This window comes from Colias croceus, chromosome W, assembly GCF_905220415.1.
Source record: "Colias croceus chromosome W, ilColCroc2.1".
NCBI lineage: Eukaryota > Metazoa > Arthropoda > Insecta > Lepidoptera > Pieridae > Colias > Colias croceus.
Genome location: NC_059567.1, coordinates 1,752,114 through 1,768,578, shown reverse-complemented (window position 1 = coordinate 1,768,578; position 16,465 = coordinate 1,752,114). Strand labels below are relative to the sequence as shown.

The following is a 16,465-nucleotide window of genomic DNA, read 5'->3' as shown; positions in this document are numbered from 1 at the left end:
TACTGCGGCGTTAAAGTTACATTTAGACCACGTCGTCAGCCAAAGGTTAAGTTCCTGGATAGCATGTAGTACATTGGACTCATTTACAGACGTAAAAGAAAATGTGGCATCTCCGTGTCGATGAAACTCATAATAGGTCAATGCGGATAATGGTAAACTATTTGCAGGAACATCAAGGAAATGATTATTTATCTAAAATTAGGGTTAACGCTACGCATTCCGATAACGAAAACGAATCTATGGTTGTTAATATAGGCGATAGAGACAATAGGCCAAGAACGCGTAACGACTCCAGTACAATTACTATATCAGAACGCGATTCTAGTGAAACGATATCTATTGCCGACTCTGAAACTCTATCGGCGATGAGTTCTCCTAGAACATGTGACTACCCAATCAGGTCACCATCTGTAACGTTGAAATCGGATACAGTTCATTCAGCTAATATTGTAGAATCGTCCGGTATACCTATATTACATGAAGCAATAGACACAAAACCAAATCAAATTTTAGTATATACGTGGTTTAAGAACGAAATGCAAGTTCACGACCTTTCACGTCAAAAGCAAAAGGTTTTAGAAGTTTTCTTGCCTACTAATAACCCGGATCTAGTAAAACAATTTTTAAAAGAGTATATTAAACCAAAAGTTAAGTATTTCATTTATTTCGAAGATGATGAACATCGCAAACAGTTCACTAGCATTGTCATAGAATTATTTAGAAAGGATACAGTATTGCTATTTGAATGTACGGAGCGTGTAGTTTTTATAGAAGGTGAGAAGGAACAAAAGGCTATTATAATAAAACACCATCAAGGCAAAACGTGTCACCGCAGTATTAAAGAGACTCTAGCAAGTATACGTAGAAATTATTTTTGGCACAATATTCAGGAAACTATTTCAGCCCTTATTAATGCTTGTGAAACGTGTACTAAAATGAAGTATGATCGTAATCCCTTTAAACCCATTTTACAGTTAACTCAAACACAAGACGTAGTGAATTTAACAACGAGCTAATGAAAGAATTTTTGAATTTACATAATATTGAGCTTCATATCGTCTCACCTAATAATCCTAATTCAATGGGATTAATTGAGCGTTTACATTCGACCATTAGTGAAATTTATAGATGTGCGAAATATGAAGAAAAATGCACGGATGCAGCATCAGTGATGATGTATTCAATTATTGCCTATAACAGTTCAATTCATTCAGTTACGGGCTTAACCCCCTTTGAAGTAGTATTTGGTCACACGGATTCAGGTAGCTTATTTAACGCTGATTTCGAGCAGCATTATATACAGCATTGGTTTAGGACCATGCAAAACGTTTAAAGGTTCTATATAAACATTTAGCAGAGAAAATGATCGAAACTAAGCAAAAGGTAAAGGATAGGAGAGGTGGTGAAGATCCAATCAGTCTCCCATCAGGAAAAATTATATTTGCAAAAGACGTTAATAAGCGAAAAAGCAAGGATAAGCCGCGATTCCATAAAGCTAAGGTTATAGGACAAGGTTCAAGGAACGTTGTACCGATAGAGATTGGTAAAAGGAAGACTAAGGTCCCTATTATAAATGTAAAACGCCCTCCGCAGGTGGTGTTGGCTGATAGTGATGAGGTCCGCGCTGGCCCTTCAACTACAACCTCTTCAACATAACCCGGGAATTTACCCTGTGAAAGAAGGGCAAGCATATCTTCAAATAGACTATTGGACTATAATTAAGGTTTTAAATTTAGATAAGATTAATGATGACTTTTTAATTTAATACCTCCAAAAGTTTCCATCATATCATAGCAATCTTCGGGGGCAACATTTTTCAAATACGTTATAGTGCTAACAGCAACTACTGTCAGTTGCCTAATAAATGTAACAGAGCTTTCATAATCCTCTGTCACTTCCTTTGGAAAAATTCGAGCCCAATCAGAAACTGCCTAAAATTATATCAAATGTAAGTATAAGAATACAAGGATATCTTAGAATATTATTTCAAACTCAAACTCGTTTATTTGGCAACAATTTTACAAAAATAAGGTATGAATGAATGAATGAATGAATATACTTTATTGCTTATAAATAGATAAATACAAGTGGAAAAGCACACAACACATAACATAAAATAAGCAAAAGGCGGCCTTATCGCTAGTTAGCGATCTCTACCAGGCAACCCTTCATATAAAGGAAATACACAAAACAAAAGTGGGTGAGCAAAAACAAGGCAAACTGGAAAAAAAAAAAAAAATTCTATTACACTTATTAAATTATATTCAAATACACTATCTAGTATCTAAACATATAAATAAAAATAAGAAATATATACATATTATATATATAAATATAAACAATATATATGTGGGGATGGTGTAAATGAAAAGCCAAATTCGCCCAATCGATTTATTTCCCAGACACCGGTTACATATCAAAAATACATTTCAACAATCCTCCATTACATCGTACCAAAAAACACAAAGTCAAGTCATAGACAACATAGATCGTTTTACAGTCTACAGATAACATATCCACAGATTAAATAATAGAAAAGCACAGACTAAAAATAAAACTAGTAATCATGAAATACATCTTAATATTTTATCCTATTCCCACACGGTCATCCTGCAGAATCATCTGTCCCAGATGAGTCAACAGTCGTAGATGATCAATATGGTAAGTAGACAATGGTAAATCACCTTTATCTATTACATGTAGAAATCCTTCCTTCTTTCCTCTTTTATTTGAATTAAGTATACATTCCACGCAATTATCAATGTTTGTTTTAATCTTTTCTTTTAAATTCTCCATATAATAATTTCTATTTATTAATTCCTCAGTCTTAACACAACCAAAATGTCCGTTTTCATGATGTTTTCTTATAATTTCATTTTGCATTTTCTTAGGTACAACCATTAATTTATTTCCATCCTTAATCTTCCATAACATTCCATTCTTCTTTTTTGCAAGCACAATTGGACTAGCATAATCAGACTTACTTGTTTTTATTATTCCTTCATCAAGCCATTCTTTAATCTGTTTGTCAACAATGTTAAGCTCCAAAGGTGACAATCGTCGTGGATTCTGATAAACTGGTACATCATCGGTTAATAATATTTTAAGTTTTACATTTGATTCTTTAGTACATCTTTTGGGGTTATATTCTTTTATAATATTCTGTATTTTATTCTTATATTCTTTGTTTTCAATATTTGTGATATCTTCATTTTCATTCTCTAGCATTGTAAGGTGTAATATTCTTGTTGCAGTGATAGTTCCAGATTTAAAATTGATTTCTACTTCTTTCAGTACAGGATTTCCTAATATAATGTTGACAGGGATAGCGCCATCATCAACAACATAAAATAAAGTTTCAAAATAACAATCATCAATTTCAATTTTTGCTGTGAAAGATCCTTTTGTATAAATTTCCTTTTCAGCTATTCCAGTTAAAGTTTCTGTTGTTCCTGAACTATAAGATAACAATTTTTCACCTTGAATCTTCCTAAAATAAGACATAATTATTAAATTAGCATCGCTTCCGGTATCAATCAGGGCTTCTACATCAATATTATTTATTTTCAGCTTCTTGAAAGGTCTCACATCAATATTATTTTTAGTTGACATAATTTCCAAACTCTTTTTTATACTTTTAGAACATTCAGTTGATTTATGGCCAAACAAGTTGCATTTAAAACATTTAATGCCTTTAGTACAATTAGGCGACTCATGATCTAAATCTCCACAATTGAAACATCTCTTTACTCGTAGTGTTTTTTGAATTTTCATGCCAATGGACTTTGATACTGAATTACTTTGAATCTTATTAGGTGAATATGATTTTTTCTTAATTTCTGAATAAATGTCTAATTTCTTTCTGAATTCTTTAATGTTACAAGCGCCATATAAAATATTTTTGTTGGACTCACTGTCTTTAATACCGTCGATGACATATTCCATCAGGGCTTCATCTTCAACATTCCCAAGTACTGCAAGTTCCTTCATATGTAAAAAATATTGCTGATGAGTCTCATTCATCTTCATCCGGCGAGTTGAAAGTCTCTTGTGAACAGTTGCACTGTTCAACTTCTTACCAAATTCCTCACGGAGCTCAGACTTAAGTGTATCCCACGTGGTGGTCCCACTTAGTGAACGTAAAAATAGCTTGGCGGTTCCCGCGAGAAGCCGCTTCGAAAATATGAGTTTTTCTATTTCGCCCCATTGCATTAAAGAGGAAATATCTTCAAAATCTTTTACGAATGTTTCGATGCCATAGGCATCATCACCCGAAAATGGCGTCATTGATTTCTCTAAGTCATTGAAGGAAATACGCGGCGATGGTTCACCACAATCATCATCATCTTTTACTCGTTTCGGCGGCATGTTGAATAATGTAAATAAAAAGTTTTATAGTCTTCAAGTCGTAATCGTATAATCATAAGCTTCTTTAAATCTTAGTCTTCGTTCGTAATTCGTAAATTCTTAATCAGGTTAAATCACCGGCATCATAGTCTTCGTCTCTTTTTTCTTTATTCCACCATCCCGTATCCCGGACGAGCCCCCAAATTATGTGGGGATGGTGTAAATGAAAAGCCAAATTCGCCCAATCGATTTATTTCCCAGACACCGGTTACATATCAAAAATACATTTCAACAATCCTCCATTACATCGTACCAAAAAACACAAAGTCAAGTCATAGACAACATAGATCGTTTTACAGTCTACAGATAACATATCCACAGATTAAATAATAGAAAAGCACAGACTAAAAATAAAACTAGTAATCATGAAATACATCTTAATATTTTATCCTATTCCCACATATATAATATATATTATAAATATATTATATAACTAGCTTTTGCCCGCGACTTCGTCCGCGTGGAATAGTGACTTCCGGCAGAAAAGTATAGATAGCTGTGCCCGCGACTACGTCAGCGTGTAACTCCTTGTGTATTATTAATTTAAAATGTATTGGTAATATTATTTACATCAGGTTCACATGAGGCTTAAGGACCTATAGAATCAAAATACTTTAGCGCAAAGCTTCCGGGTAAACTATATTGAAAGTTGACCCGTCCGGCACGTGAACATAAAGATTTCTAGAACTGCTAACACGGGAAAGAGCAACGTATAACTGACCATGCGAGAAACAACTGACACCGAGATCTACTCCGGCAACATGAAAAGTCTGCCCTTGAGCCTTATTTATTGTCATTGCATAACACACCGATACTGGGAATTGCGTCCTTTTAAATTGGAATGGAAAATTATTTGGTATTAAGGGTATTCTGGGGATAAAGACGGTTTCTCCTGCACCGCAACCTGTTAAAATTTGAGCCTCGATTATATTTTGTTGCAACTGGGTTACTTTTAGTCGAGTTCCATTGCAAAGTTGTGGTGGTCTTAAATTTCGGAGTAGAATAATCGGAATGCCAATTTTTAAACAAATTTCGTGAGAAGGAAGTCCGGGCATATTTAAAGAATTTAAAAATTCTATCGGGTAATTAGTTGCTTCTTGTTCATCGACCATTCTATTTATTGATCTATAAACTTTGCTTTCCCCCTGTATATTCGACAGTATTTTGTTATTAATCTCAGATGCCTGGTCATTGCGAGGAGTTAAAATAGATCTTTCGCATAGCCAGGAATTGTCCCTATTTAATATATTTGTTACGTCACCGTAAACCGACGATATAAGATGTGGTTGAGATTGCACTATACAACATAATTCAGGCGTCAGAATAAGTTTTCCTTGGTGTAGTTGTGGATAGGTACCTTCACCAATCTTTAATAATGAATCAGAAAATTGACTATCATCCGGGTTATCTCCAGTTCTCACTCGCATGTTTATAGTCAAATGCACCGATTGTATATCACGCCACAAATAAGAGCTTTTCAGGCAAGCCCTAACCTCATCAGCTCGGGTTCCCCGTGGTATTACCGGTAAGGTTTGTCGGAAATCACCACAAAATAAAACCGTGATACCGCCCATTGGTCGATCATTTTGTCTTATATCCCTTAAAGTTCTATCTACCGCTTCTACTGCTTTTCGATGGGCCATCGTACATTCATCCCATATGATTAAATTACACTCGCGTAATACCTTTGCTTTGTCGCTATTTCTTGAAATACTACAGGTTGGACTTTCCGTGCGATCTAAATCAATTGGTATTTTGAACATAGTGTGAGCCGTTTTACCTCCTGGTAGCAATGTTGCAGCTATCCCAGATGAAGCTACGGCAAGAGCTATTTTACGCTGATTTCGAACATAAGCCAATATTAATTTAGTCAAAAAGGTTTTCCCAGTTCCTCCAGGTGCATCTAAAAACCATATTGTTCCCAAATTATTTTGAACACTTCCGCACACACGGTCATAAACTGAACGTTGTTCTGCAGTCATCATTGGGACACCGTTTTCTAATGTTGTCAGCAGTTCCATTAAGTTGTAACCAATCTCTGCGGAATATTCCCTATTAGTTACCTCTCCGACTGAGGTTGGTGTTGGCAAACCATATTCACATAGTGATTTACCGCCAACTGCTGTTAACTCATCCTGAAGAGCTAATAAGCACTGATTTATGGCAAGATCACGGAAATTATCATTAGTTGTGCCTTCATCATTGTTAGATATATTTCTAAGAAAGTCTTCTGAAAATTTGTCTTTATATTTTTCCCATAATTGTACAGCATCTGACAAATTACAAAATGTAAGTAATGTTACAAATAAATGACGTAACCGTCTTGGATTATCACTAACACAGGATTCTGCTAAAGCGTCATCCCAATGCTGATCATTTTCAAGCAAATGACGCGCTTGGCAAGCTGCATGATAACTGGGATAAACAACATTGTCTACTTTTCTCAAATCTATAAATGAGGTTGGTCCTCGCACAGTATGTAATAATAATCGCAAATAGAAACACTCAGCGTTGTTAGGATGAACGGTGTATACTCTACCAAGAACATGTTCTTTGAAAATACCTGACTCGCCATCTACAGGCCTGCCACGGCGTCTACGATTAAAGACACCTCGTTGCTTATCGTAGGTATAATACGATGGAACTTCTTCATATAAAAGAGATTTTGCAAAATCATCAGTTTGGCAAAGTCGAAAGAATGCTAATAAAGTTGTTTGTCTAGGGTTCTCTAACCGTTCTGTGACATTTTCGGTGTTGAAATATATACGTTGACCGCCTTCAAGATGAACATCCAGATGGGTCACAGGTGGATATCTTTCATGAATGTTGAAACTTAAGATCCGCCACACAGCTTCTGAAGAACTTATATATCTGCCTGACTGAAATCTTGTAACTTCATCATTTTCATTTCTCAAAGCAAATGTAGCTTGGTCACTGCCCTTATTAATGTACTTACAAATATATTTTATTGACTCTACACTATTACACATTTCAACATTTATGTGAGCTTGAAATGCTCTGGACAACACAGGAGAATACGGAACGACCCACCTATTGTCTAAAATAACCTGTTGTCCAGACACTCGCTTTTCAACAGTGAAACCACCAGTATCTCTTGAACGGCGACGATATTTCGGGTATCCATCATGTCCTGTTACAGTTTCTTCCACTAAGGCTTTTGGATATCTTTTAGTGCAACGACCGTCTTGCATGCAAGAAGAATTCACGTTAAATGCACCACATGGACCATGTATCATATGAGTTTTAACAATGTCGTATAACTCGGAATCTGCAATCGGACTTGGAATTTCGGCACTGATTAAACTGTCTACATCATTAGGTCGAACCTTATCTTTTAACCAAAGCAGGATATGTGCGTGGGGTAAGCCGCGTTTTTGCCATTCAACACTATACATATAACACAATACTTCTCCAAAAATGTTATCTTTGGTAAATAGATCTATCATTGATTTTAATTTTAAATGAAAAACTCTTGCGATGATATCATGGCGGTCATGCGGTGCTTGACCCTCAAGAAGCTCCCGAGTGATTTCATCCCACTTAGGATTGGTAGTTACAGTAATAAATAAGTCGGGACGTCCATATTTTCTTACGTAACAAAAAGCATCTTGAGTACGTTCGTGCATGTAGCGTGGACCACCAGTAAAAGAAGAGGGCAAAATAACTAAACGGCCCATATTCACCGTATCATTATCTTGCTGCATGGCGTCGCGAAGGTGCACGTATTCTTCAGCGCGCAGCTGCCTTTGATTAGATCGTATATAAACTAATCTTTCGGTTTCAATTTTTGCGTACATGTCTACAATAAACTGATTGAATAAGCCACGAAAACGTTGCAAGTATACAAACCTATTCCGTCTTACTTGCAATTGGTAACAGTAAAATTGAAGGCATGAAATCTTTTTATTATAAATAGGTGCGCCTGTATGCGGATCAGTTTGGTATAAAGCAAAATTATAACCATCTTCCCCTCGACAATATATCAAAGGATATTGCAAACCGTCGTAAGCCCTGTGGGTTTCGTAAATACGTTGTAAACGATTGTCTCTGGAACGGATAACGATATCACGCCTATCACATTCCTGGTCGACCAATACCACAGCAACTTCATTCGTGGATGGAGCATTATAACGCCCAGGGTGTTCCTGCGTTGGACGCCTATCGGCATTTATAACAATTTTATAATTGTTATCATCATCTCGAGGAAGAGCTTCTAATGCCGATTTAAAACTGCATACATACGAATTAATCTGATGCAACATGTTCTGAAGTTGTGAAATGAGTTCAGCATTTAAATTTGGGAAATATTGATTTCTTATATTCGACTGTTCGTTGTAGTCGGATACAAAATATATTTGAAGAAACTTAGGTTGGTCTTCAGGCAAAAGAGATCCTATCAAATGGTAAACCTGACCTTGTATTTTAAAAGTAGGCATGAAAGGACCTTCGGAGATTTGTTGAGCACCAAAGGATGTCATCTGAAACGCACTATTATAAGTGCGAATGTTGTCGAAAAACTGTTTAGATTGCACATGTTCCCCTAAAAGTAATGATTTCAAAGGTTCCGGTGGGTCTTCGAATGAAGGCAAATTTATTTTACCTCCAGAACAACAGAATCCAGCCGACTCCTTACTCCACTTTAAAGCATTACAAAAAGAACATACCACGTTCATATCGCCTATTACAGAAGATGATCTGTAATCAATTGTGAAATTATAAGCAAACCCACTTTTATATTTGTCTGACCACGCCACCGTATTTCTAGATTGATCTTCTATGTGTACATCTAAGTTATTAAGACTATGACGAAATCTGTCTGCAGTAAGACGGGCCTCTCGCTGTTCGTCCGTTTCAAGAGACCGAATATTTTCGATTCTTAATCTTTCATTAGACAAACTTATTAATCGTTCTTGTGTCAAAGAATTGTAATGTTCGCGTACCGACTCTAGTCGTTGTTCATGCTCATGTTCATCTTCGAGTGATCGAACAATATTATGGTGCACCCTATCATTTGTCAAACGGTCTTCATATTGAGTAAAAGTTTCAGATTCTCGAGATAAAATATGACGTTCGCGGTCAGCTGTGAGACGCAATTCCCTCTCAGTGAAGGTTTCTGACTCGCGAGACAATATATGACGTTCGCGGTCAGCTGTGAGACGTAATTCCCTCTCAGTGAAGGTTTCTGACTCGCGAGACAATATATGACGTTCACGGTCAGCTGTAAGACGTAATTCCCTCTCAGTGAAGGTTTCTGACTCGCGAGACAATATATGACGTTCGCGGTCAGCTGTAAGACGTAATTCCCTCTCAGTGAAGGTTTCTGACTCGCGAGATAATGTATGCCGTTCGCGGTCAGCTGTGAGACGTAATTCCCTTTCAGTAAATGTTTCGGACTCGCGAGATAATGTATGTCGTTCGCGGTCAGCTGTGAGACGCAATTCTCGTTGTGAAGCAGTTTCAGCTGCTCGGGATAACACATGTTGTTCTTGGTCAATGGTAAGCCTTAGCTCTCGTTGAGAAAAGCTTTGAGACGCCCGTGATGTAGCTCGTCTCGCTCTGTCAGCTGCTAATCGCATCTCTCTCTCTGAAGAGCTTTCATTGGCTCGAGAAGTTGAGGCACTAACTCTCATAGAGTTTAACCGATATGCTCTTTCCTCTGCCGATTCTTGGGAACGCGCATTTCTCATCCTCTTAGCATCTCTAGAATTTCGAGATAAAGATGGTCTTTTTTTAGGTGGCATTGTGTATTTTTAATCAACAGTAACTGAAGCTACCTTGCACTTATGAAATCTATTAATATTATATAATATAAACACTACTAAAATAACTAAAATGCGTACCTACTACTACTTATAAAGAAATAAAATGTAAACTAATAATATGCTTAAACACTACCGAAACCTATAGAATAACAACAAAAGAAATCTATAAATGAACTATAATAATTATAGTTAAACACTACTATAATAAATATATGATAATTACGAAAATAAACTATTAATACCTACCAAAATAACAAAGATACGTACCTACTGCTACTTCACTTATAAAGAAATAAAATGTAAACTAATAATATGCTTAAACACCACCAAAACCTATAGAAAAACAAATAATTACGAAAATAAACTATTGATATAATTAAACACTACCAAAATAACTAAAATACGTACCAATTGATACTTCACTTATAAAGAAATAAAATGTAAACTATTAATATGCTTAAACACTACCAAAACCTATAGAAAAACAAATAATTACGAAAATAAACTATTAATATAATTAAACACTACCAAAATAACTAAAATACGTACCTACTGCTACTTCACTTATAAAGAAATAAAATGTAAACTAATAATATGCTTAAACACTACCAAAACCTATAGAAAAACAAATAATTACGAAAAAAAACTATTAATATAATTAAACACTTCCAAAATAACTAAAATGCGTACCTACTGGTACTTCACTTATAAAGAAATAAAATGTAAACTAATAATATGCTTTAACACTACTAAAACCAACAACAACAACAAAAGAAATCTGTCAATAAGGTCGAACACTCTGAACGTCTATTCGCATCAACAGCCAAATATTGTATGAACCTCGCACGCGGACCCGCCGCCTTTTTATAGCTCCCACCGCGAAGCGCGTCGAACGCGGCAACTGATACACAAAAATAATCCTTATGGCATGATTCTGTATTCACGCGCGATGACTTATAGCGTATTTCATGTTCAGTAGCACCTCGTTAAGTCGAACCTCGATAAGTCAAATACCTCCAAATCTAGAAAAAATGTTTTGTTCCCTTCCCCTCAAACACCAAAACCTCCATTACTTGAAATCTTGACCCTCTATTAGTTGAAATAATCACCGAGTCCCTCCAAGCCATTTTGGTACATATTTTCACTCTTTAACCGTTCGAAGAAGTTTAGTTGATCTGCTCTTAAACATGCAATAACCTATCTTATTTTGCGTCCCTCTACTTTTATCTCCAATTCTTAATTTATTTTATTTTAATTGCCATGGCTAAGTGCACGTTTATATTTATTTTTTCTTATTCGCATTTGTTGCACGTATAAAAATGTATGTATCCAAACTGTGGATAATGTTGTTGGTTGGACAGTTATACCTGTATTTAGATTAAGTTTTATTGTACAATTAACCACTGTTCTGCTGTTTATTATCCCTAATAAAGAAAATAAAATAAAATAAAATAACTCGAAAAATTAACTTTCACCTTTGTATCTCGACCATAGCAACGTTTTATTTTACAACCTTTATCTACAACTTGATCATTTGGAATTTATTATCTCTATTGTTCGAACAAAAATAAGTTGCCGACTTTAAGAACTTGAACTTTTTTGTGTACTTTTTATGTAAAACAATCGATGTACAGCTGCTAATGAGCCTTAATAAAATAAAATAAAATAAACTTGCCGACAATGTAAGTACACTATTGTTTCTTAGAAAACATTTTAGGACTATACCATAATAAATTTATGACTCACGTAAACACGTGTTTGCATTATCTGATGACGAAATTATTTTTATTTTAATTGCCATGGCTAAGTGCACGTTCTGATGAGTCTTTTTCCCAGACAGATGAAAAGAACTCTGCGAACATATTACTTATTTTCAATATCTGTATGTGCTGAACGATTACCCAGAGTAAGCGTGGGAACGGACGAAGCGCGTTTTTTGTCTTTAATGTAAGACCAAAAAAGTTTTGTAGATTGGGGTAGCAACGCAACTTATATCGGTCAGTTTCCTAGCGGTCCGCCCCGGCTTCGCCCGTGGTACATATTTACGTTTTCTCTACATAAAAACCATCCTCGTACTTCAAGGAATATAATAGAAAAGAATTATCGAAATCGGTTCAGCCGTTCACACGTGATGCCATGACAACGCGAAACGGGTGCAGACCCGCCGCCTTTTTATAGCTCCCGCCGCGAAGCGCGTCGAACGCGGCAACTGAGACACAAAAATAATCCTTATGGCTGCATGATTCTGTATTCACGCGCGATGACTTATAGCGTATTTCATGTATAACTTTGGTGTTTCTACACCGATTTACATGATTCTTTTACTATAACCTGCCCAGGAGTATGAAGAATAATTGTGCCAAATTTGGTTAAAATCCGTCGTGTAGTTTTTGTTTCTATAACGAATATACAGACAGACAGACAGACAGACAGACAGACAAAAATTTTACTGATTGCATTTTTGGCATCAGTAGCGATCCCTTATCACCCCTTCATAGTTTTTTTTTAAATATATTTCATGTACAGAATTGGCCTCTCTACAGATTTATTATAAGTATAGATAATAACAATATGTAAAAACAATATACATAAAAAATAAATAAATAACATAATAAGGTACATAAAATAAAATAGTTACATAGTATAAAATATCTATACATATAATAAAATCGTAGGAAAGTCAAATCTGTACATTGAATATTTTTTTAAAAGAATACATAATCCATGATCTATAATCGATATAGAAGCCAAAAACATAGTTTTTAGAATTTTTGTCTGTTTGTCTGTTTGTCGGTTTGTCTGTTTGTCTGTTTGTCTGTATATTTGTCCGAGCTAATCTCGAAAAGTACCGCATAGATTGACTTCAAATTTTGCATGAATATTACTAACAGGTCGGGTGAGGCTTTTATATACACATTATCATGCTATCACCTCCGGGGGAGGAGCTGTGAACCTTTATTTTTCTAACGTATTCCGTGTATTACACAGCGTACAATCTAAAGACTCATGTTTAAATGTTGTTTTTGGGTAAGCCACGCTATTATCTAGCTTTACACTATAAAAACTACGTCATTTACGTAATTTTGGCAGAGAAACAGTTTAATGAATCTTAGTAGTATAAAGACAAATTTGTAACAGCGCCATCTATGAGACTTCATTAAAATCAAATCAATTTACATGTTTAACGCTTCTTGCAAATTTATAATTAAAAATTAAATAATATGATGTTGGTGGGGTTTTTAATTGTACTTATTTATTTAATTTTTTAACCCATGTCTTCCCAGAGTCCACTTCAGGTGCTTATATTTTATACAAGTGAGGGTAGATGTTTATTATTTGATGTCAAACAAGACACTATTAACAGTTAATTGTGACATTTTAAAAAATCCTTCTTGCGTTCCCACAAAAGGTAAGTTGTAGCTTTTATATTTATTCTTTATTAATTAATTATAAAGTTAGACTCATGTTTTTAATTAGAATTGAAGATACGACACAATAAGAAAATGATGAAATTTTATTTTTATGTACCTATAACTTTTACAAGACGCCCAAAGAAGGTCACTTTAGTTCTTGATAGAATTTTATTTGTTAGTAGCTTTTTAATAAAATTAGGTAAAGTAATCTTTTCATTTTTTTTATTTACAGATTCAATGTTCATAAAAATTAACGATTTGCATGAGGATGTAGTAGAAATAAGTATCCTGGCGCGTGGTCAATTGTTGACTAAAGTTAATTTCCAACGTATGGTACAATCATTGGAAGAATCTTGGGTAATTTTAGAGGATATTTTTCGGGAATGAGAAAAGGGGCAGCCAACCACGTATCAGCGTGCGTGCGTGAGAATCTACCTACGTTTTAGTACCAAAAAAAAATGTTATTTTGAAACGTAAATATTGCACTCACAACTACAGCTGTACAAGTATGATTTTTAATCGTGCTTTACTGTCATCTGATTATTTTATTATCGTTATGGCTACCGCGGTACAGATCGTACTGGGATCAGAGTACATATTATTTATCAATTGGTGTGGTAATATACGTACCACACCAAGTAAAATATTTACAATCATACCAAATGGATTAACACGGTATGTACATAAGGCGGTCTTATCGCTTACTAGCGATCTCTTCCAGACTGCCCAAGGTAAGAGATAAAGAATTATACTCATGATCCAGCAATTTTCAACCGAAAAAGAAGTTTTTCTGTAATTGGTAGTTGTTTCATTTATTTATTTTAAATACCTAATTTTACTTTTATATTTGCCCATTTGCATTACATTCAGCTTCCATAAAACTTATAAAAATTTTATGTTTTTTCCGGATATTTTCCAGACATTTCCCTGGCATTTTCCGGAGATTTTTCAGGCATTTTCCACGCTTTCCCCGAACATTTTCACGCATTTTCCGGATATTTTCCGGGTATTTCCCGGACATTTTCACACATTTTCCGGGGGATTTTCCAGATATTTTACAGGCATTTTCCGGATATCCCCGGAAAATGCCCTGGATTTCCGGAAAGTACTTAAGTTTTTTAGCTTAGATTAGTAATAAATTCTATTGACAATTCTATGAATTGTTTATGGTAGTACGTGTTTACTAAATAATTGTTTGTAAAGTAGTAACTACTATGCAGTCGCTATTCCACGCGGACGAAGTCGCGGGCACAGCTAGTTTATAATATAAGTATACTGTATATGAAATAATTATACGTACATATAGGTATAAATATAAACTAAACACATCTAGTTTAAGTAACAAAATTATATAACTAACGAGACAGCTAAGATTAGAACTAAGAAAGAGACATGAAATGATGTTTTACTAAAGTTTTAAAAGAATTTAAGTTTTGGGCTCGTCTGACATTTATGGGGAGAGAATTCCACAATTGAACTGCACGAACAGCAAATGAGTTATGGAAGAATTTAGTATTATGGGCCGGCATAAAAAGCAAGAGATTAGTGGAGGAACGCAATGAGTTTACATATTTGAATTTCTCTCGGAGATAACTTGGAGCTTTTGGATCAAACAACACACAGTACAGGAGATGAAGGACATGGGAGTTACGCCGCAGTCGGATAGGGAGCCATTGTAGCTTCTTTCGGTACTCAGAAACGTGATCATATTTTCTTAACCCAAATATGAATCGGATGCAGAAGTTTTGGAGTCTCTCAAGCCTATCCAACTGGGCTTCGGAAAGGTCAAGGTAGGTGACATCAGCATAGTCGAGGTGTGATAGAAGAAGGGAATGAGCAAGCGCTAACTTTGTTGGAATGGGCAGAAGATTCCGTAGACGCCGCAAAGCACCTGCGGAAGCAAACAATTTCCTACTTACATTATTCAATTGAACATCCCAGGATAGTGTTTGATCGATGTAAATGCCAAGATCTTTGACTTGTTTACTATAGGGTATTAGAGTACCGCATAAACTGACTGGAGGAAGCGAAGCCCAGTCAACCTTCGCGATTACCGATGGGCTACCAACTATGATGACCTGCGTTTTTGATGGATTAACTTTCAAACCGAATTGGTTACTCCACTGAAGGACTGAACTCAGGTCACTATTCATTGTTTGGATAGCATCCGGTAACTCAGCTAGGGTTGACTGAGTATAGATTTGAACGTCGTCAGCATACATGTGGTAGAGAGAAGTTAAGGATTTTGAGATAGAATTGATGAAAATAGCGAAAAGGAGTGGAGACAAAACGCCACCTTGAGGAACTCCAGCACGGATATCACACCATGACGAGGAGACGTCATCACTGTGAATCCTTTGCTGACGTCCATATAAATAACTATGAAACCAATCAATACTAGTTGGAGATATGTTAAGGGAACGAAGCAGACTCACAAGGACATCGAAATCAACAGAGCTGAAAGCGTTACTAAAATCCAGCAACGTAAGCAATGTGAGCTGCTTGTTGTCCATGCCAAGTCTAATGTCATCAGTTACTTTAGTGAGAGCAGTAGTCGTACCATGACCTGGACGAAAACCGGACTGGAGAGGATTCAGCAAGTTATTTTTATTGAGGAAGGTGTTTAATTGGTGATGTACTAACTTTTCGAGGACTTTAGACAGAAATGGTAAAATGGAGATAGGACGAAAGTCAGCAAAAGAGGAAGGGTTGCGTTTTTTCGGAAGAGGAATAATTTTGGCCTTTTTCCAAGACGAGGGAAAGGTACCAGAGGAAACGGAATGGTTAAGAATATGGGTAATGACAGGAACAACTACATCGAGGATAGGTAGGATCATGCTACGACTTATGCAATCACTCCCG

General features: G+C 35.7%; 1 protein-coding gene across 1 annotated transcript; it reads right to left on the bottom strand.

The window, feature by feature from the left end:
• Window positions 1-2,377: 2,377 nt before the first annotated feature.
• Window positions 2,378-4,801, bottom strand: LOC123704850. The gene is made up of 2 exons (XM_045653338.1): window positions 3,915-4,801; window positions 2,378-3,490 (listed from the first exon to the last, which is right to left on the bottom strand). The coding sequence occupies exons 1-2, from the start codon at window positions 4,366-4,368 to the stop codon at window positions 3,435-3,437; spliced, it is 510 nt and encodes a 169-aa protein (XP_045509294.1). The 5' UTR covers window positions 4,369-4,801; the 3' UTR covers window positions 2,378-3,434.
• Window positions 4,802-16,465: the final 11,664 nt, after the last annotated feature.

Coding starts and splice junctions, on each gene's coding strand:
- LOC123704850 (XM_045653338.1), bottom strand. CDS start 4,368: ATGCCGCCGAAACGAGTAAAAGATGATGATGATTGTGGTGAACCATCG. Junction 3,491..3,914: donor CATCGACGGTATTAAAGACA/GTGAGTCCAACA, acceptor GTCTTATTTTAG/GAAGATTCAAGGTGAAAAAT.